Below are 21653 nucleotides of genomic sequence, written 5' to 3' on the forward strand. Positions count from 1 at the left end.
ACCAGCCACTACACTAACACCACCATCAACTACCACACCACCAACAAGCTCAGGCATGAACACTACACAGCACTTGTTAATGTTGTCACTCTTCCCATGATGATGACAGCAATAACTAGTAACAAGACCTCCTGCCACCACCACCACCACCACCACTATGACTATCACTACCACCACCACTACTACTACTACTACTACTACTACTACTACTACTACTACTACTACTACTACTACTACTACTACTACTACTACTACTACTACTACCAGTTTCACTATCAGTACCACCACCATCACTACTGCTACCTCCACCACTCCCATTAAAGCACAACCCTTGAGTAGTAGCAGTTTCATAACAATCGCTATCGTTGGCTTCGTTGGCTTATGAAGGTTGGTGGCCCCACTCGCACCCAATCCCTGCGACTGCATCGGATTAAACAATATTTACTTGCTCACTAATTGCAATATGTACACCAGGAAGAAGTGTGTGAGTTTGTGCACACCACTTCAGAACTTGTTATTTCTTTCTACTCACTGATTCTGTGTTTTTTGGTGCATCTTTGTGCCTCTCTTATATTCAGCACGTTTTTGACATATGTTTCTTTTTCTCCTCGAGAATTGTGCCGTGTTGTTTATGGCCTTCCTTTTTATTCCCGTAATCCATTCAACCCTAACATACTTTAGTGATGGGCTCAGGCGTAGCTTGACTCCACAAGCCTCGAGTCCCTTATACAAAGGCCGTCCCTTCTCCTTCACCTCTCATGTCTGACGAGAGAGTGGTCATCTCTTATCGTTCCCTGAGGTCGTCAAGGTCCCTAACCATCCCACTCCCTGGAAAGCATCTCAGCGGCACGATTCTCGACCCTAGGCACCAGGACCATCTCACGGCTAAATATTGGTTAATCTCATGTCGTATATCATAGGGTTCAACCTGTAGCTGTTGATGGAAATAGAGTAAGAGAGAGGGAGTTTGTAAAACTTCTTTACTCTGCTAGATATAACGTAGTGATTTTTCCCCTATTTAGTCTGACTAGGCAGACGACAACTGGTGAGAAAGTGGCTGTCGTCTTCGGTCTATTCAGCCAACGGCTCTGTGAAGGCGGCTGAATTATCTAAATATAATTAAAGATATTTAAAGATATAAATTCGGTATCCTATTCTGACTTTAATACAAATTATTCTTAGACTTGAATACAAATTATACTTACATATAAATGAATTTTGTTAACGTGTCTTTTCGATTCGCATTTCCAGTGATTCAAAGTGTATTACAGGTGGAAGCTTTATTATCATTTTAATAGTAATTTCAGCTGCTGATACATAGTATCAAAGCTAGAGAACTTAGAGTACGGAGCAGAACCTTTCATCAGTTATATTAACATTAAAGGAGTAAATCCCAGTAGCCTTATCCAAGTAGGTATTCCCTTGGAGCAAAATAGCAAGTCATCAAATACTAATATTAGCGTCTATATTGTTCAGAATTATGACAATAACAAACTGGGCGTGCATCTTGATTCCCAGTGGTAAATATACAACGCGGCTGATTGTAACCCACATCTCCTCCCCTGCAGAAGGAAGCCTGAGCGACTCTGCTACTGGGATGCTCACTGTGGACGGTAAGGAGCGACGACGAGTGACCAATGGAAAGCAGGGCCCAAGTGGAGGGCTGTCCAAGAAGTCCTCCTCTACTTCCAAGCTCTCTGACACTGGTAGGACTGGTGTGTTCCTCTCCTAGGGGTCCTGGGAAGGGCGTAGATTAGCGCCGAGTGACCGGGAATGGTAGTATAAGTAAGCGAGGTGCGGAATGCCAGAGTGGATGTTAGGCCAGAGGAGAACTGAGAATGTCATGAAGTACCACTGAGTAAAATATGAGAATTAAGAGTTTATACGTGTACAGTTATTTGCATGGGTGAGGAAACATGAAGCTAATGCGGTGAAGGATAATATTTTGATTTAAATGTAATGAGAAATTGATATGGAGTGAACGAATGCCAGAGAGTGGGTAGAGACAAAGTGTGGTGTACGTGAGTGCTTTGCGTGAACGTGAGCTATTATATACGTGTTATGTTTTCAAACCTGCAATATTGGATGTGGTGTGGACATTCCTCTTGGTAACTTGCCTCAGCTCAAATGATACAGAAAGGTTCCTCTGATCGGTCAAGTTATATTGATAGTGTTTCCCATAACACAGTAATATATGAATAATATAACTAGATAATCAGGTAATGCAGGTTTGAATTCATTAATTCTTTGTATATTAACTAATGTGAATTTCCTTTGTGTACATAATGTATCATTCGTAATCGTAATCATTAATCTATATTTCATAAGGAATAGCAATGAAGGTGCGTGACTCCCTGTAACATTAAACGTGCTCCCTACGTGAAGTATCCGCGTTGACTAATCAGTTAGCAGGACAGGTTCCCCGCAGCACTGGAGGGAGGACTGCCACCCTCAGCACGCGGCGTGTGGCACCTCCCACCATCTGCAAACACCCTCCCGTAATAATTCATCTGCTTTCTTGATCTTATGGAACCAAACAAACAAACAAACAAAAAAAAAGCAAGTGGAAATAAGATCCCTCAATTGTGTCTATTATGAACAGGTTCATCTAGGACAAAAATTTAATTTGTTGTGTCTTGGCATCATAAGCGATCGGCTGATGGCGTCACAGGACCCACCACGCCGCTGCTTGGCCTGAGTCGTCAAACCCACACCAAGACTCAGCTTGGTCACTCCAAACACTGCTCTGTGATGCAGCATTAGCGTAAATAAGTCACACTTCATTAATGGATGTGTGAAGCTTCGCCTCTACACACAGTACTGTCTAGTGCTGTGGTGACGCATCTCCTTTACTCACGATGTGATTTGTGTGACCGCTTGCTTCCGACATGACAATCGTTTTCAGTTCCATCCCTACTCAGTTGCAGCAGGGCATTACATGACAGTTTGCCGTATAGTGTTATTGGTACTCACTAAAGCAGATGTGGGTATTGTCTTCAAACTTCATGATGGTGTAGCCGTGATTCACCAGCTGACGCAAGTAGTGACATGTTCGCGTGATTTGTGTGTGTGTGTGTGTGTGTGTGTGTGTCTGAGGCGTTCTGTGGTAAGTTGTGTTTCTGAGCATGTCAAGGCCACTACCCGCTTCAGGAATAATGGGAAGCCAGCGGTCTGAAAATTTAAGCTTGTGAGTTTTCAGACTTATCTCTTCCCTCCAATTTCTTTCCATATGCTCTCTCTCTCTCTCTCTCTCTCTCTCTCTCTCTCTCTCTCTCTCTCTCTCTCTCTCTCTCTCTCTCTCTCTCTCTCTGGTAACTAATCCCCTGTGTCCCGTCCCGCCCACATTTCCAAGGGTGGAGTCATTGCGGGTTGTGGTTCCCTTCCTGGTCCACTCAGACACTCCACCTGTCCATTCCTCACTCTGATGTTCCTCCTGAAATTCCACGTGCAAAGACCGTCAAGCTAAATGTTCCTCTTTTCTCCTTTTTCCTTCCTTCCTTTTTTTCATTTAATTTTTTTTTTCCTGTCTTCATTTGTTTCACTCTCTATCTCGCTCTTTATATCTGTTCATCTTATCATTTCGTTTTTTTTTTTTTTCTTTTTTCGTCCTGTTTTATCTGTTTTTGTTTCTCTGTCAAGGTTATCTTTATTTTTTTCTCTATTTATATGATTCTCTCTCTCTCTCTCTCTCTCTCTCTCTCTCTCTCTCTCTCTCTCTCTCTCTCTCTCTCTCTCTCTCTCTCTCTCTCTCTCTCTCTCTCTCTCTCTCTCTCTCTCTCTCTCTCTCTCTCTCTCTCTCTCTCTCTCTCTCTCTCTCTCTATACATACATCGACCTTTCACCATCTTTACTGTGGCCTTATGTGTTCCTAACTCCCTGCGTCACTCCTCAACAACCTCCCGTGTGTGCTGTCTTCAGGTCGGAAACGGAAATTAGGCTTTCGGAAAAACCAACGAAGCCAAATAACAGTTCACCGGAGCGAGGAGATCCTTCCCACGGGGTCGCGCCACCTGATGAGGCAGAGTTCCAGTCAGAGTAGCGAGGAGGCTGAAGGGGAGGACAGGTGTGATGCTGCGAGAGAAACACCGACACACACACACACACACACACACACACACACACACACACACACACACACACACACACACACACACACACACACACACACACACACACACACACACACACACACACACACACACACACACACACACACACACACACACACACACACACACACACACACACAGGCATTCTACTATTTTTGCAAACACACACACACACACACACACACACACACACACACACACACACACACACACACACACACACACACACACACACACACACACACACACACACACACACACACACACACACACACATGCTCACGCGCCCACGCACACACAAGCACACACACGGCCCTTAGCGCTGCCTTTAGTTCTGGCTGGTCGACCTCACCGCCTCACCTATTCTCCCGCTCCTTCCCTTTATCCTTTTTTTTCTCACCGTACCTTCCCTCCGTCTTTCTAAACTACCCTAGCCGTATAACCCTTTCCTTCTTTTGTCTTATATTGAATTTATCAGTGTCTTAAACTCCCCCATGACTGTCTGTCTGTTTCCGCTAGCCTTGTGACTTGATCTAAGCTGTGGAGTGAGTATGCACGGTGCTTCTAACTCTAGCAAAGATTTCGGCTGATTCGACGTTTCCAAATTTCGGACTGTAGTAAAGTTTTGGTTACTGGAAGCTTGACAAGGTTTCACATCTGGCCTTACGAATCTTTGCTCGGGTGAAATAGACGTAAAGCTTTCGGAAAATTTGGCTTGCAGAGTAGTATATCCATATTGGGAATCTTGAAGTACACTGTAGTAGATGATGGGGGAAGGTAACGGTGGGTGGGCGAACCAGCCATCGCGTAGCCAGACTTGCGGAACGCTGGAAAGGTAGACTTAGCAAAGCATGATTGTACTCTACTCCAGTTTTTATCTTGAACATTTGATCTGATTTGTGGGAATGACCAATGTATTTTTTATATTCTAGGCCCAGGACAGTACTGATTCTTCTCCTGTCTGGACATGAGCCAAAGAAATTTTGACAATTTTGTACATTAGTTAGAAAGTTTTGTTTAGATTTGTCTTGCTGCTGTTCCTGCCTTCCTCGCCCCGCCCGGGCCAGGGGCCACGAGCCTACCTCTGCCCTCGGCTGGCACCCCTCTAGTTGCCTTTTTATTAGTAGTGTGGGCCAGCGCTGTAGTGTTGACAGTATCACGTTTTGCCTCCTCCGCAGAGGGCGGTAGAAAGCGTAGTACTAGCGGGGTGCAGCGCTCTCAGGAGGTGGTCCCCACACCTACCCAAGCTCGCTTGGTTAAGCAACCATCTAAGGAGTCCACGGACGGTAGCATGAATAGCATCAGTTCTGAGGGCTCCTCGTAAGTATCTGTCCCGGCCAGGCTCCTCCCAAGCCTCAAGAGGTTCCTGCTGCTCTCCCCTCCTCCGTATATCTTCTTTGCTCTGCTGAACCCTTTTCTGCTGCCTTGCCAGCAGCACTAGTATACCAAGGGCTCAGCAGATCCAACCCTCTCATTAGTATCCAGACCGTGAGCATATTTTCATTCCCATGCAAAAAAAGTAATAAATAGATAAAAAAAAATGATAATGATAATAGCAATAATGATAATAACGATAATAGTAATAATGGTAATAATGATAATAATGGTAATAATAATCTTTTGTATTACATTCCAATTGTTCTTACTATCGGCTGGAGAGGGGGGCGAGCGGGACACCTGGTACGGCGGGCCTTAGTTCCGCCCCTCACATGATCACGCGATCCCTCCCACCCTGACTCACCTCCACCCAACCCTCACATGCTACACTCATCCAACTCACAGTTCTCGTATACAACATCTAACTTCTACTCAGACGCCACCTTCACTACAATTCGAAGGGCGCTCACATTTGAAAACACTAGCTTCACCTTTACATGGCACTCCAATCTGACTCAGACCTCAACACATATAGACGCTACCTCCACTCCACCCTTACCTTGACTCACAAGATGCCTTCGTCCTTGTGTAACACACGAACCTCGCATACACTCGTCACTTTGTCCTGTAAATGCTTCACTTGATAGACTGGTACAAGCCCCTCACAACCTTGAACCACACAGCGCCCAACACACCCACCCCCACCGACACCAGACTGAGGTGACCCAGGACGGTGCAGATCATGTCTGGGGGCATCTCTCTCCCCTACTCATCACCTACGTTAAACTTTGTAGCCATTTGACGGCAATATTTTTTTTTCTGTAAATCAAAGAATGGACACACTGCTACCACTATTGTTTCCTCCAAAGTCATTCAACGGTATACTCCCTCGGGCGACACAGTAGTCAGTGCCGTAGCGGACACTGTCACACTCTGGCCGTGTTGTCTCACGAAGCATAGTTTTGTTTTCAACAACTTGTATATTTTAAACGAAAAGTTTGATTACTTCTTTTAAGCAGCAACGATTTGAGACGTTGCATTTTTTTTTTTTTTTATTAGGTTCAGTAATGTCTTCGTAACACTTTTACTATAATTCACAATTCACTGAACAAGCTTCAAATCATTATTCATGTAAGTTTTCCTTCACATGTTACCATAACTGTGCTTTCATGAGGACCGCGTTGTCACGGTGTCCCCAGTCCTGAGCGAGCCCTAGTGACGCGAGCTTGACCAGTGGTAGCGAGTAGTAGTGTAGACACCGATGAGTGCTGTAGTTGCGTGTTGGTATGTTGCTATTGCTGATGATGATGATGCTGATGCTGATCTGGTTGTCCCGCCCTTACCCCTACCCTCTCGACACCTCCGTAAGGCCTTCCATTACTCTCCGCATGAGCTCCCCGAGTGCTTGTAGGAGCTTAACGTAATCTTGCCACTATTCACTCCACCAATACCGACACCAATAATACCAATACCACCACTGCCACTTTTAAGCATTAGATATTTTGACCAACCCATAGTACTGTAAGTGTTTCTTTTATATTTTAGTGGAAACCGAATGCCCTTAGTTGTACTTTTGTGTGTGCGTGTGTTTTTCTGTCCTATAGAATACCTTTTTCCCCCCACATCCCCATGCACTCCAAGCTTATCTTCACAGTGTTAGGGCCTAAACAGATACTCAGTTATATTAGCCCTTACTAGCACGTATCCCTTGTGAATGTCATTTTTATATAAACTGCATCAATCTACAACAAAAGTTTTGGATTGCATATATATACTGATAATATTTTTGGGGATTAAGTGTCTCATTCCCACCCCTAATAAAACATGCACATGAGCTTGTTTCTGCCGCTGACGTGCATCCCGTCCTGTCCAGCCGAGTGCCCTCCATGCGTCTGGGCACCGACGGACAGCTGAGTGAGTTCATCGAGGGTCTGGGGCAGGGCCAGCTGGTGGGGCGGCAGGTGCTGGCGACCCCGGCTCTTGGTGACATCCAGTTATCCATGTGTGAAAGGAAGAACAAGTTGGAAGTGGAGGTCATTCGTGCTCGGGGCCTCCAATGTAAGAGTGGGGCCAGAGTACTTCCTGGTAAGTGTTACCTTGTTCTCCTAGTGTCTTTTGAAGGCAAGCTTGCACTATAGAAGAAATCCTGATTTGATACCCAGTAATTCAGTTCAGTTGATGTTGATCGGCCTTGTTAATCTTTTGATGCTTCAAATTTAGTTTGGTCTCGCATGTTAATGGCAGTATGGAAACTCATGGCCGCTTCCTTCTGTGAAATTCGTGGTATGATTTCATTCATTGCATCTATTCTTATTTATTTCAGCTCCTTACGTGAAGGTGTACCTCGTGGCGGGAAAGAAATGCGTAGCGAAGGCCAAGACTTCCACTGCCCGCCGCACGCTGGACCCGCTCTACCAGCAGCAACTCATCTTCCACGAGCGGTACCAGGGCTGCGTCCTCCAGGTTTGTGCCGCGTGCGGCTCAAGGGCGTTGTGAGGCAACTCTAGGGAGAGAGAGATGGAAGGCTGTGTGTGTGTGTGTGTGTGTGTGTGTGTGTGTGTGTGTGTGTGTGTGTGTGTGTGAGAGAGAGAGAGAGAGAGAGAGAGAGAGAGAGAGAGAGAGAGAGAGAGAGAGAGAGAGAGAGAGAGAGAGAGAGCACGCTTAGGAGCACGTGTGTGTGTGTGTGTGTGTGTGTGTGTGTGTGTGTGTGTGTGTGTGTGTGTGAGAGAGAGAGAGAGAGAGAGAGAGAGAGAGAGAGAGAGAGAGAGAGAGAGAGAGAGAGAGAGAGAGAGATTAGGAGCACGCTTCTTAAAGTGTGTGTGTGTGTGTGTGTGTGTGTGTGTGTGTGTGTGTGTGTGTGTGTGTGTGTGTGCACGCGCGCGCATGCGCGCATGCGTGCGCGCATGCGTGTGTATGCGCGTGCAGGTGTGTACAACGCAGTGTGCCCCCTCAGGTAACGGTGTGGGGCGACTACGGGAGAATGGAAGGCAGGAAAGTGTTCATGGGACTGGCACAGATAATGCTGGATGACCTTGACCTATCTAATATTGTGATTGGATGGTACAAGCTGTTCGGCACGTCCTCCCTGGTGTCTCTGCCCACGCTCACCCGCCGCGGCTCCATGGCTAGCCTCGACAGCTTCGGGTAGTGGGGAACCCTGGCCCAACACCCCTATCCCACCTCATCGCTACCCCCAGGGAGCCACTGGAGTCCTCCCGCCCTCACCAAGGGATCAAGCACTCCCTGTGCCTGCAGCAGCCACAGCCCAACACTACACGCCCATTGTCAACTCGTGCAGAACGTTCAACGACATTTGCAACCTGCAATGTTGCTATCAAGCAGAGTGTGAGGCTTTTTCATTGGGTGCTCTCTTTTTTGTCTGTCTGCGGCCTGGATAGGACACTAACTGCTCGTGCTGCAAGTTTGCTGTGTTGCGTCAAGCTCAGAGGCTCAAAGACATCATCGACTCGTCGCAGTGCAGACGATGGTGGTCGTCCTGATACGTTCTCGGGACGCTGAGTGCCCCTCAGGCCCCGCCTTATCCCGCTCTAAGGGGTAAGCGTGGGCGTCGACAGCGATTGCGATGGGCACCAAGGGGCACGGGGTCTCAACTAGGATGGGCCCCGCCGACCCACCACCTCAGTGCACCTCAACACTTCTGGACTTCCCATCAATAAGGACTCTCGTCACTTGATTGCCTTGAGAGCAGTTTTGTACCAGCCACAGTACCAGTACATGTAACACTTCTCTGGCCGCCACCTGGCTCAGGTCGGCCGCCACCATCACAATGCTTGTGATTTTGACTAAGTGCTTTAAATAATATTACAGAATAGTTTTAATCATGTGTGGAAGTTTGCTCCATAGATTACCTTCCCCTTCTAGTGTCCAAAACTGAGATGGCCCTTGTAGTCCAGAGCGTGGTCCACACCTTCCCTCCCGCCATCCCCTCCCCTCCCCTCACCACCTGAAGCTTAATCTTTCCTCTCGTATATATTTTTATCCATAGTAATAAATTATATCAGTTAGTTATGCGATACAATTTCCCTCCCTCACTTGCTTATAGTTTGTTAATTCATAATCCACTCGATTCCCAAATTCCATAACTTCTCATCATTTTATGCAATTTCCCAGTGATTCCTCTCACTTGCATTTTTCTCCTCTCCGATTCATTTGTTGGTAATTGTTGTTTTCTTCCGCACCCTCTGGATCCTCAATGCAGTGCTCAGTCACTTACTTCCACTTTCACGCCTCAAGCCCAGATGATCTCACCTCCTCCTCCTCCTCCTCCTCCTCCTCCTCCTCCTCCTCCTCCTCCTCCTCCTCCTCCTCCTCCTCCTCTCACCACCACCACCACCTCCATGGCCATCTCTTCTTCCACCTGTTCCTCCTCCTGGCAGACACTCAGTATTGTCTCTGAATTATGAATACAGTTTTTCTCTCCTCCCCTTCCTGTGTTTCCTTATCCTTTTCGGTTTATTACTTCCCTCTTCTCTAACGCTGATGATGATTCTCTCTCTCTCTCTCTCTCTCTCTCTCTCTCTCTCTCTCTCTCTCTCTCTCTCTCTCTCTCTCTCTCTCTCTCTCTCTCTCTCTCTCTCTCTCTCTCTCTCTCTCTCTCTCTCTCTCTCTCTCTCTCTCTCTCTCTCTTTAGTCACTTGTTAATACTTAAATATACCACCAATCACCACTACTACTACTAGTACCATTAAAACCATTATTACTACTGTTGTTGCTGCTGCTGCTGCTGCTACTACTACTACTACTACTACTACTACTACTACTACTACTACTACTACTACTACTACTACTACTACTACTACTACTACTACCGTTGTAACTGTTGCATGTTTTTTTTAAGTACACATTTCTTTTCGTCTTCACCTTGTAATAAATACCCAGTCAATTCCTGCCTCCTCCACCCGCCCGCCACCTTAGCTTGTGTTGGTCGGTTGGCGCTGCAGTCGGAGGGCCTGGCGAGCCTTTCTTTCATCCTAGCACCTCTTTTTTTTTTTTTTTTTTTTTTTTTTTTTTTCTCTTTCCAAGGGCCTGATTACCATGTATTTATCCTCCTCCTCCTCCTCCTCCTCCTCCTCCTCCTCCTCCTCCTCCTCCTCCTCCTCCTCCTCCTCCTCCTACTTTAACAGCCTGGCAAGACTTTCTCCTCCCTCCTCCCTCCCCGTCGTCCTCAGGGGCTTAGCGATACTTATCTCCCCTCCACCCTCGTCATCCAGGCATCTATCTGTGAACCGTATCATTGTATAACGATATTCATGCGTGATACCGACGACTGATATCGCTATTTGAGTACAGAACCGCAGTCGTGTTCACGGAGGAGTACCTGCATGTATCAGCCTTATCAGTTTGACGAGCCTCTTCCTCTTTATCTCATTACTATACCCGCCTGGTCTCTGTCTGACCTGCAGGATGCTACTTAAAGTCGTTGCCTTCCCTTGCCCTTTACTTTTTTTGGCTGAGTGTTTCTCGATGGACGGTTTCCGAGTGATCCCTCCCTATATGCTAATGGACGCAGATTTCCTCTCGTCTCCCTCAGTCTCTCCTCCCACCCACCGTATTCTACATGACACTTACAGAACGTCTCATCTCCACCTTCTCCGCCACCATCTTGGTCCAGCAGGTGTGGGCTAGCAAAAATGTAGGGAATTGGCAGGTGATTATCCAGTTTATATATGAATATGAGAAGATAACCGTCAAGTGATAATCTAGAATACGGAGCTATTAAGTCTTACATAACACGCCACGAACTCGTCGATATTTGGTTAAGAAGCAAAGTTGCTATTGGGTGACAGAGAGCCTGGTACTGACTGGCTGCTGTCCTCCGCCGCCCTCTGTGCCCTAGGAGGAGGCTAGCGGAGCGTGGTCAGCAGCCAGGCAGGCAGGAGGGATTGTGGGCATGGCATGTTTTCAGCTCAGTATTCTTGGTAAGTAGCCAAGGTTCGGGCAGGCGTGCCCCACGCCCTACACCGGCGGGGGGCCAGCCCTTCCCTGCCCCAGGCTGGCCGCCCCGCGCCGCCCCGGGAGGAGACCCGCCACCACCAGGATTGTTTCCACCTTTTGTATTATCTCTTCAGTCTGTTATTATTTAAATACGACTGTCTAAGCCAAGTAATTTCCAACTTTTAATGAGAAATTTTAAACCATGGGCTCAAGCCGTTTTCGTGTGTGTGTGTATGTGTGTGTATATACGCGCGCGCGCGCATGTGCGCGTGTGTGCTAGCACGCTCCCGCGCTCTGCGCGTACGTGTCTGCGTGTGTGTGTGTGTGTGTGTGTGTGTGTGTGTGTGTGTGTGTGTGTGTGTGTGTGTGCGCTAGCACGAGCCCGCGCTCCGCGCGTACGTGCCTGCAGGTGTGTGTGTGTGTGTGTGCTAGCACGAGCCCGCGCTCCGCGCGTACGTGCCTGCAGGTGTGTGTGTGTGTGTGTGTGTGTGAGAGAGAGAGAGAGAGGGCGATGTTGCATTATATGCTATTTTACTCCATGTGTGTGTGTGTGTGTGTGTGTGTGTGTGTGTGTGTGTGTGTGTGTGTAAGGGGCATGGGGGGCGGGGCTTCCCCTCCCCTGCCCCAATCCTCCCCGCTCGTAGCAAATGTGTCTCACCTGAGCTGCTACAGGTGGACTCTGTTTCTTTCCAGGTACTTGGGAGCGTGTGTTTTATTTATAGTTTTACCGTTTTGCTAACTTTGGGCAAAATAACACGACTAATAAAAGTTTTGAGCATAAATCATGATTTATTTACCTGTGCATCACGTAATGTTGATTAAACAAACAGACTGTCAGAGTCATATGGCATGTAATCATCAGCACACTGACCTTTGGAGTTGGTTTGTAAATTACACAGTTTCTGCCTACCTCTTAGCCAATGTTCGTTCATAACTCTCTACCTGCAGTCATTAGTCATCAGTACAGCTATATCTCAAGAATTTCTGAATAGTTATTGCAAGTATACAATAATAGTCATATTTGTAGCAGCTGATATTAGTTTTTAAAAGCACGAATCACTTTGTTGTTTTGCAGCCACGGAAGCTTCGAGTTATGCTTCGATCTGTGTTGTCCAGAGCAGGATTTGTTTGAGTTTTGGACCATTGTTTGAAGTGTACCTGCGTGATGAAATAGAAATTTTACCAATCATATAATTTAATGTGGAATTGAAGTGGGCTTTGTGGTCAAACCAGGCTTGAAGTTGTACATCGTCTTGTCTGTCTACGAGTAGCGATGTTAACCTTTTCTTGGAAAGAATGACATTGTCTTTGGACAATAAAACCGCGGTGAATTTACTAAAAGTTCGCCATTTTATTACTGCGAATGTGAAGTGCCGTGAGTATCAAAGACTAACTTTAGAGAGAAACTGGAACTATGACAAAGTGCAAACTTTACCTGAGTAAAAAAAGAAAAAGCTGGAGTTTCCTTTAAAAAATAAGATACTGTTTAGTTTCAGCAACATTCGTGTTTTTTTTTTTTTTTCACCATATAGATATGCATACGAATTTACTAGTTTGGTGAAGTCCTGCAAGACTCAGGTGCCTTGCAATAGCGGAGATTTGGTTTCCATAACTTCAGGTGGCCATACACGTTCAAAAAAAGCGTCAAAATTTTGCATCAAAATTTTGACGTGTAACTTTGATACAAAATTTTGATGCATAATTGCCCACACACGTTTAGGCGTTTTTCCCATCAAAATTTAGTATAGTCAAAATCTTCGACATGGATGCATCAGTGGCCATAGCACTAGTGTTCGCATTGGACTCTGATAAACCTCCTGGTAAACGTTGGAAATGGTCAAGAGACTGGTTTTTAAAACGGGAAACCTACAGACATGTCAATTTGTTTGCAGATTATTTATTTTTTTCTTCAGATCTTCTACTATGGCGGAAGTAAAATGCTCACGATATTTCTGCAGTAGAATGTCATAGGCCTCGGCTTTCTTAGCACGATTGCTATAATTATCCGACTTAATTCTCCACAAGGCTGGCAAAGTCCGATACACTCCTAAAACTTCAATCAAAAATTTATTTTCGGCCTCCTTCGCAGACATGGCGATCCTGTCTCCTCGTCAGTCACCTGCGAACTAAACAGTTTGATCAAAATTTTGACAGGAGCCCACACACGCATCACAAATTTGACGACTCGTCAAAAAATATCAAACGGATTTGATCAATCAAAATTTTGCTTCAAATCTTTTTTTGACATCAAAACGTCCTACACACACTCAAATTTTGCATCAAAATTTTTATATCAAAATTCTGATGCAAAATTTTGACGCTTTTTTTGAACGTGTATGGGCCCTTTTCCACTGCTTTGTTGGGAAGCCTTGCACATGAGCGACCGTGATAACCTGTTGGGGACAAGGGTACTCCGCGTGGTGTTGACTGTGTTATGAAAATTAAAAGGTGATTGTTTGAAAAGTGTTACGTGGTAGTTAGATAGTTCCGTGACAACTAGGAGATTTAACCCAAAATCTCTAATGTGCAACTGTATTCCGTTGGTATAACGGTTTATTTCACCTTTAACATTGCTTTCGTTTGTTGAAGGTTTACCACATGGTTTTCCTATGAATTCTATATTTGGTTTTGTGGAACTTATTGAAAGGAATATTGGGGGAGGGATGTGGGAGAGAGTGGGGCAAGGGGAAGAAAGAGAGTATTATGCAATGTTTGGGGAAAGGAGTCTCGTCTCCCCGAAGATAATAGTGGGAATCTTGTGAACGGTAAAGTAAGTAACTTTTCATGTGAAGATAGTAGTAAAAACTGCGACATCTCCCACTCTCTTCGTGCCCCTTCCCCGGTATTTCGTCTTCCCCAGCCATAACCTCCGCATTCCCCCCACGGAGGTTAGAGGGAAGGCGGCACGCGCTTATCCTGCCGTACTAAAATAATGAAGCCAGTGGGCGAAGCTTATGAGGCTGTGGGCGGAGCTTACGATCGCAACTTAAGGCGTATTCACACGTGTCAATATGCGACTGAAAATGCAGGTCGTTAGAAGTATCGACTGAGCCCTTCTAGTCAAAACACGTTCACACATAGCGACTTGGAAGTATCGGCTAGTTATCAGTAAGTGAATGTAAACAAACGGCTACTCAACAAGATGTCTTCCTCTTGTGACGACGATTGCGATCAAATTAAATCATCACAAATATTCAATCCTCACCTCCAACAACACCCTGCATAGAGGGAAGCAGTCATCAGAGAGTGGCAGCTATCTCATCGAACGCCGATTTACGTAGGCTTTTTTTTTCTTTTCACTGTAGAATTCACTTTTATGGTCCCAAGAGGTGCTCTTTTTCCTTCACCAAGTCCAAAATCCTCTTCACATCGACACCACATTTTGAACCTTTCTCCGTGACGTCACAACGTAAACAAAGTCGCAAATCGACTGAACAAGACCAACATGTTGGTCTTGTTTTACGACTGGCTTTTCCAGTCGCACCGATATTCAATCGGAAACTCTACCAACTTGCAATTTCAGTCGAAAATTGATATGTGTGAACCCGCCTTTATGTAAACCAAATATTATAGTTTCCTAAATATGTCATGTAGATCAGTTATTAACGGTGTTAATACGAAAGCTACAATATTGAAAGAAATACAGCAGGCCTTTTCCGGGAGAAATTATGGCAAAAAGATTGCTCTTTTTCGTTTATTACATGACAAAGAACAAACAGTGAGGTAAAATTCACAGCATTCTAAATGAAAGCTATATATATATATATATATATATATATATATATATATATATATATATATATATATATATATATATATATATATATATATATATATATATATATATAGATAGAGAGAGAGAGAGAGAGAGAGAGAGAGAGAGAGAGAGAGAGAGAGAGAGAGAGAGAACCTTGACATGTGTTAAGTAATTGCTATAACAAGGAAAATCAACCTTCAGGACAACTTTCACTTACTATAGTTTATTCATCCTTCATTTAGATGCACATGTATATATACAGTACTTATATATATATATATATATATATATATATATATATATATATATATATATATATATATATATATATATATATATATATATATATATATATATATATATATATATATATATATATATATATATATATATATATATATATATATATATATATATATATATATATATATATATATATATATATATATATATATATATATATATATATATATATATATATATATATATATATATATATATATATATATATATATATATATATATATATATATATATATATATATATATATATATATATATATATATATATATATATATATATATATATATATATATATATATATATATATATATATATATATATATATATATATATATATATATATATATATATATATATATATATATATATATATATATATATATATATATATATATATATATATATATATATATATATATATATATATATATATATATATATATATATATATATATATATATATGGTTTCAGCCATACGTTTCCCCAAGACAGATTCCCAGCAAAGCTGAAAAACTGCATTATCTAATTTGTATGTTTATGATTTACCGTCTAAATCTTCGTGGCACGGTATGCCACGACTATTACGAGTCTTCTGAGGTCACATAATATGGTAGGCAGCCTCGAAACATGGACATGACGAAAAATAAGGAGCGTAACTCGTGCGTTGCAGTGTATTTTCAATGGTTGGCTGTTAAATCGTGGTATTTCATTGGGAGTAATGGTGTGGGGGGTTTTTAGGGGCAAGCAGCGGACCAATAGCGCTCTGGCATCACTTTTGTGACGTCATGCCGCCTTCAGTTATTCAACCTCCTTGCTTCCTACAGATCCTAGACCTAGATCTATTGAAGGAAACTCGTAGAGAGTATTGTTCAGATCAAGATATACATTATGGTGAACTGAAAAAAAAAGTATCTATATATGTATGTACGCTATATATGCATGCAGAAATAGTATTTTTCGTTCTTTATTTCATGTATAAATCTGAAACACAAAAGGGATTGGAACATTGGTAAATGGGCATTGCGGGTTTGCGCAGACGCCTGCGACGAAAGGAGCATCCAGAGTGAGTGTTCCTCGCCTTCACCACGTGTCTTGTGTACCACTGCTTTAACATCATGACCACATGCACTGTAGAATCCACGTCTGGTAGTCAGCCATCAATATTATACATAAGTAGTTAATAACTAATAAGTATATTCTACACCAATTGCTGGTGGTGGCCAGGGATTCTATATCAAGAATTCTATCTTGGATATTCCCACCCACCTGTGGGCCGCCATCAGGCTGAAAGGCCCGCACCACTCCACAGAGTGGCAATCTAACAGACAGACAGACTGGATATTCATTCCTTTGTGGTGGCGTTAGTGGTAGTAACGCGGGCTGCATGTTGCAAGGCGCCGCCGCGCCAGTATGCCTGAGGTGACGGGGCCGTCACAGTAACGGCTGTGTTCATAGCGTTGGTGATAATTTTGGTGCTTCTGTTGGTTAGTACACAAGAGAGCAATGGTTGTTGAGAGCACGAAAGGACTTATGGTGACACTGGTGTGGGATAAGACAGGTATGGTGATTTTGGTTTTACTGATTTTATTTTATATACTATATCTTCAACGTGGGAAAAACACTGTCCAAGTGCTCGCCTTTCCTTCGGACTCCCTCGAAAAATTTAGGCAATCAAATTTATTGCTTTCCTTTATGTCAATTCATAATTTCGCATAAGTAAAAGTAACCCGCGACTACCATTCTCTGTGTATGATATGAGTTTGAGTTGTTGGAACTGCATTCTCTGACGTGTTTTGAAACTATACATTCCCTGAAGCGTTCCTTCTTAGTCTGGGGTCATCTTACTTTCTTCATCCTATCGGAATTATATTCCAACAAGATTATGATTTAAGGGTGTTGGGTATTATTGTCAATTTGTTTGACAATCCACCTTAATGAGTGAACCAGCAAAGATCTGGGACTGAACAGTTCCGAACTCCCGGCTGAACCTGAATGAGCCCACTTCGAATCCGGCCCAGTCAGTTACACGGGTCACGGGTGTCAGGCGGCTGCAGCTGGAGGAGACACAGAGTAGCAATAAGCGTCTCGCTTTCGCTTGTTCTCACTTCTCTATCTAGAGGCGGACATTCCAACCAAGATTACAGGTAGGTACTTGTAATAGTATCCTCAGACCAATTCAAACTCGGCAGGTCACATCTTCCTTCTTATCTCAGTGAATGTTGATTTCGTGTTTCTCAGAAGCACTATATATATACCCGTTTGATATATGCTCACTCCAAGAGCAAATATCATTAGTAATCAGCTATGAGGAATGGTATAAAATACCTCAACAAGCAAGCTATACATCAACGTTGTCCCCATCATCCACCACATTGCAGCCATGTAAAACCAGTAAAACCAAACACTATACTTGTCTTATTCCATACGAATTTTACCACAAGTCCATGTAGAACAATAAGATCACAAATGACCCTAATTGATGACATAGATTAAAACACTACAAAGGACAGAAGAGGAGTATATATAGGAAATTATAAATTAAAGGCAGGAGATGAGGTTTTAAGGCCATAATGTAACAAATTAGGTAGAACAGTTAAAAGGTTAACTAGGAAAGCTAAACGCAATTATGAGGTGAAGGTAGCCAACCAGGCAAAGACGGATGCAAAGATTTTTCATGTAAGATGAAAACTAGAGAACAAATAGGTCATTTAAGGGCAGCCAGGGGCATTCCTATACCCCCTGGGGGCCCTAGGCAAGAAGGACCATGGGGGCCCCTGGCCTAGAATGATGATGAATGAAGTTCAGGACAACGGATCAGTAAATAAATATTTTATTAAAGAATTAACATATAAAATAAATGATAAATATCATAAATAACAAACTCAATGCAAACTTTACACACACTATATGAATGACAGAAAAACAAACATAACCGAAATGTAAAGAAAATTAAATATGCTAAAATGCAACTGAACTAAAAAAAAAAAAAAAAAAAAAAAAAAAAGGAATTGAAGTGGAAAGGAAGAACTGCAACACCTTGGTCTTATATCCATAGTCCATATGCACTATCAGCCATCCGTTGGGGCCCCCAGGGTCCCTAGGCAAATGCCTATGTTGCCTACCCCATTGCAACAACTCTGAGGGCAGCTAATGGGGAGCTGGTTAGTTCTGGGGAGTAGATTAGTAAAATTATGAACGAGTATTTCTTGACTGTTTTCACTCAGGAAAACATGTTGGGAATTCTAGATAGTGAACAGTATTTTAGAGAATACTCAAGAGTGAGAAGCTGACATATTTACATAACTAAGGAGACAGTAGAACATGAGATAGATTGACTAAAAAATTCAAGTCATCAGAACCTGATGAAATATACCCAAGAATGTTTAAGGAATGTAAAGTGAGCTGTTAGCATCAGCCTTTAGAATGTAAGTAGAGTCAGGTGAGGTACTGATAATGTGGAGGCAAGCTAATGTTGTACCCATATTTAAGAAAGGAGATAAAACCCTAGCATTTATAATTATAGACCTGTCAGCTTTACTTCATTGGTAGGTAAATTAATGGAGTCAATAATAGCAAGGAACATAAAGGAGCATCTAAACAAACACAACTTGATAAACCACTCTCAGCATGGCTTTATGAAGGAAAGTCATGCCTTCTAAAATCATATTTGGCGCTGGTTAGACCACATCTAGATTATGCAGTGCAGTTCTGGTCTCCACATTATAGGAAGGATATAGGTCTATTAGAATTAGTGCAAAGAAGAATACATATCTAAAAGATACAAGAGAGGAGGGATATTGCAGGTATTTCCTACAAAGCAAGATTAAAGAAACTAAATTTGCATTCCTTATAGAAAGACAGGTTAAGAGGGGACTTGATAGAAGTATTGAAGCATTATAGGGCTTATAACAAAAGGGACATGAGCAAAGTTCTTAGGATCAGTAGCTAGGTTAGAACCAGAAACTATGGGTTTAAGCTTGAGAAATTCAAGTTTCAAGAAAGAAACGGGTTCTCTAACAGTGGTTGATGAATGGAACAGACTCAGTAATCATGTTGTTGGTGCGGAATCAATAAGATTTAAAAGGTTGGACAGATCTATAGATGGAGATGATAGGTAGAATTAAGTAGCTTTGCTCATACGAGAACTTTCATGTGTAGGCGTGGCAACCTCTTGCAGTTTCCCTCATTTTCTGATATTTTTATGCTCTTATGTAACTGTATCAGGTAAGATTTTTTTAACTCTAAATCTGTGTAGATAGGTCTTGAGCAAGTGGTCTTTGTCTCTTCTCAGTAACTTTTCATTACTGTATATGTTGTCAGCTCATGGGCTTGGTCGTATACCCATCCTTGAAAATGAGGCATACATTGGCTTTAGACAGGTCTTGTGCAGCTTCTCAGTGCAAATTGAAGCCCTATCTATCAGCCAGAGTGGATGTGCCAGCTCAGTTGCACATTACTTGAGCACTGAAGGATGGATTCCATTAGGTCCTGGTGCCAAATCTGCCCTGAGGCTTCTAAACATATTTTTCACTTCTTTGATGGTGAGGAGAACTTTAATTTGGAGACTTCCCGGAACATTTCTTTTCATTACTGGCACTATTGTTCCTATACTCTTTGATGAAAACTTTCTGAAATTCCTTGTTAAGAGTAAGGTAAACTGTAACTAATTTTTTCATTAAACTTTTCCTTTTAACTTTTGATTCTCTGAGATAGACTAAACAAATCAATGGTCATGTTTTCATTTAGGCTTTCTAAAATTTACAAATTTTTGAAATCATTAATTTTCATATAAGGTAAAGTGTAACTAATTTTTTTTCATGCTTTTTATTACAAGTTCTTCCTCCTCCTCAAAATCTGTGCAGTATGTTAAGAAGTTAACTCAGCATCACTCTGAGAGCTTAATTCTGATCGATCAGACTAAACCTGGGCGTAGAGTGGGAGATGGCGAAGGTGGATCCATTAGACCTCGCATATGATGGTACTGTCCATGGCCTTTAGTATCACCAGTTAGAGGTCCAATCTTACCATAAGTAAATGTAGCATTGTTGCCATCTGAGTGGCAACATGTTACCTGCCAGTCTCTCAAGCTGAGGGTGCCAGTTGGTTTTTATTCACCCATAAACTGTGATCTAGTCATATGATGAACAGCATATCACTGAGACTTGCATCATATGATGCAAAGGCCATTTTTAAACCTGGTGACCTATATTTCCCTCCCCATGTGTCTTGAAACTATGTTTTGGCAAGTCAAGGTGAATTCAGTCCATGTTCCTTACCATAAGAAAATAAGTGTTTGTTACTTAGTTACAGTAGGAGAAATTTTTACTTTGAGTAAAAAGTGTAGTCTACTCTGCAGAGTAAGAAAAATAGACATAAAGAATGATAACACACACACACACACACACACACACACACACACACACACACACACACACACACACACACACACACACACACACACACACACCCGGTAGCTCAGTGGTTAGAGCGCTGGCTTCACAAGCCAGAGGACCGGGGTTCGATTCCCCGGCCGGGTGGAGATATTTGGGTGTGTCTCCTTTCACGTGTAGCCCCTGTTCACCTAGCAGTGAGTAGGTACGGGATGTAAATCGAGGAGTTGTGACCTTGTTGTCCCGCTGTGTGGTGTGTGCCTGGTCTCAGGCCTATCCGAAGATTGGAAATAATGAGCTCTGAGCTCATTCCGTAGGGTAACGTCTGGCTGTCTCGTCAGAGACTGCAGCAGATCAAACAGTGAAACACACACAGCAGGATAGAGAATTCCGCAAGACTTTGAAGGAAAGAGTCAAGAGACTGGAGGAAAATGAAAAACGATTGGTGGATGAGAATGCACACTTGAGAGTGGAGGTTGAAAAATATAAGAGATGGTTGGAGGAGAAAATGGAGAAAATCGTAAAGGAGAAAGATGACTTTAAGGAAATGATCAGTGAGCAAAGTGAAAGGTTTAAAAGGGAGTGGGAACTGAAGAAAACACAATGGACTGAGTCGAGGGAAGCTGAGATGGTTGGATTACAAGAAATAATTAAAGATCAGTTGAATGAAGACAAAAAAGAAAGGTCTAAGGAACTGGTTAATGTTATGAAGAATAAGGAAACATTGATAAGAGAAATAGCAGAAAAGAAGAAGTGTGTGTT

The 21653-nt window shown here is 42.9% G+C and overlaps 1 protein-coding gene across 5 annotated transcripts in view; it reads left to right on the forward strand.

The window, feature by feature from the left end:
• LOC123498571 (regulating synaptic membrane exocytosis protein 2-like) overlaps positions 1-10050 on the forward strand; it is a 99045-nt gene extending 88995 nt beyond the window's left edge. For 2 of the 5 annotated variants that reach the window (XM_045245790.1, XM_045245795.1), the window contains 5 exons: positions 1569-1715; positions 3918-4062; positions 7359-7570; positions 7809-7948; positions 8439-10050. In XM_045245790.1, the coding sequence (XP_045101725.1) occupies positions 1569-1715; positions 3918-4062; positions 7359-7570; positions 7809-7948; positions 8439-8633 (839 nt within the window). In that variant the 3' untranslated portion in view covers positions 8634-10050. Of the gene's footprint in view, positions 1-1568; positions 1716-3917; positions 4063-5286; positions 5429-7358; positions 7571-7808; positions 7949-8438 lie in introns of all 5 variants that reach the window. The other 3 variants (XM_045245791.1, XM_045245794.1, XM_045245793.1) reach the window with 3 other exon arrangements.
• Positions 10051-21653: the final 11603 nt, after the last annotated feature.

This window comes from Portunus trituberculatus, chromosome 48 (genome assembly GCF_017591435.1).
Source record: "Portunus trituberculatus isolate SZX2019 chromosome 48, ASM1759143v1, whole genome shotgun sequence".
Classification (NCBI taxonomy): Eukaryota; Metazoa; Arthropoda; class Malacostraca; order Decapoda; family Portunidae; genus Portunus; species Portunus trituberculatus.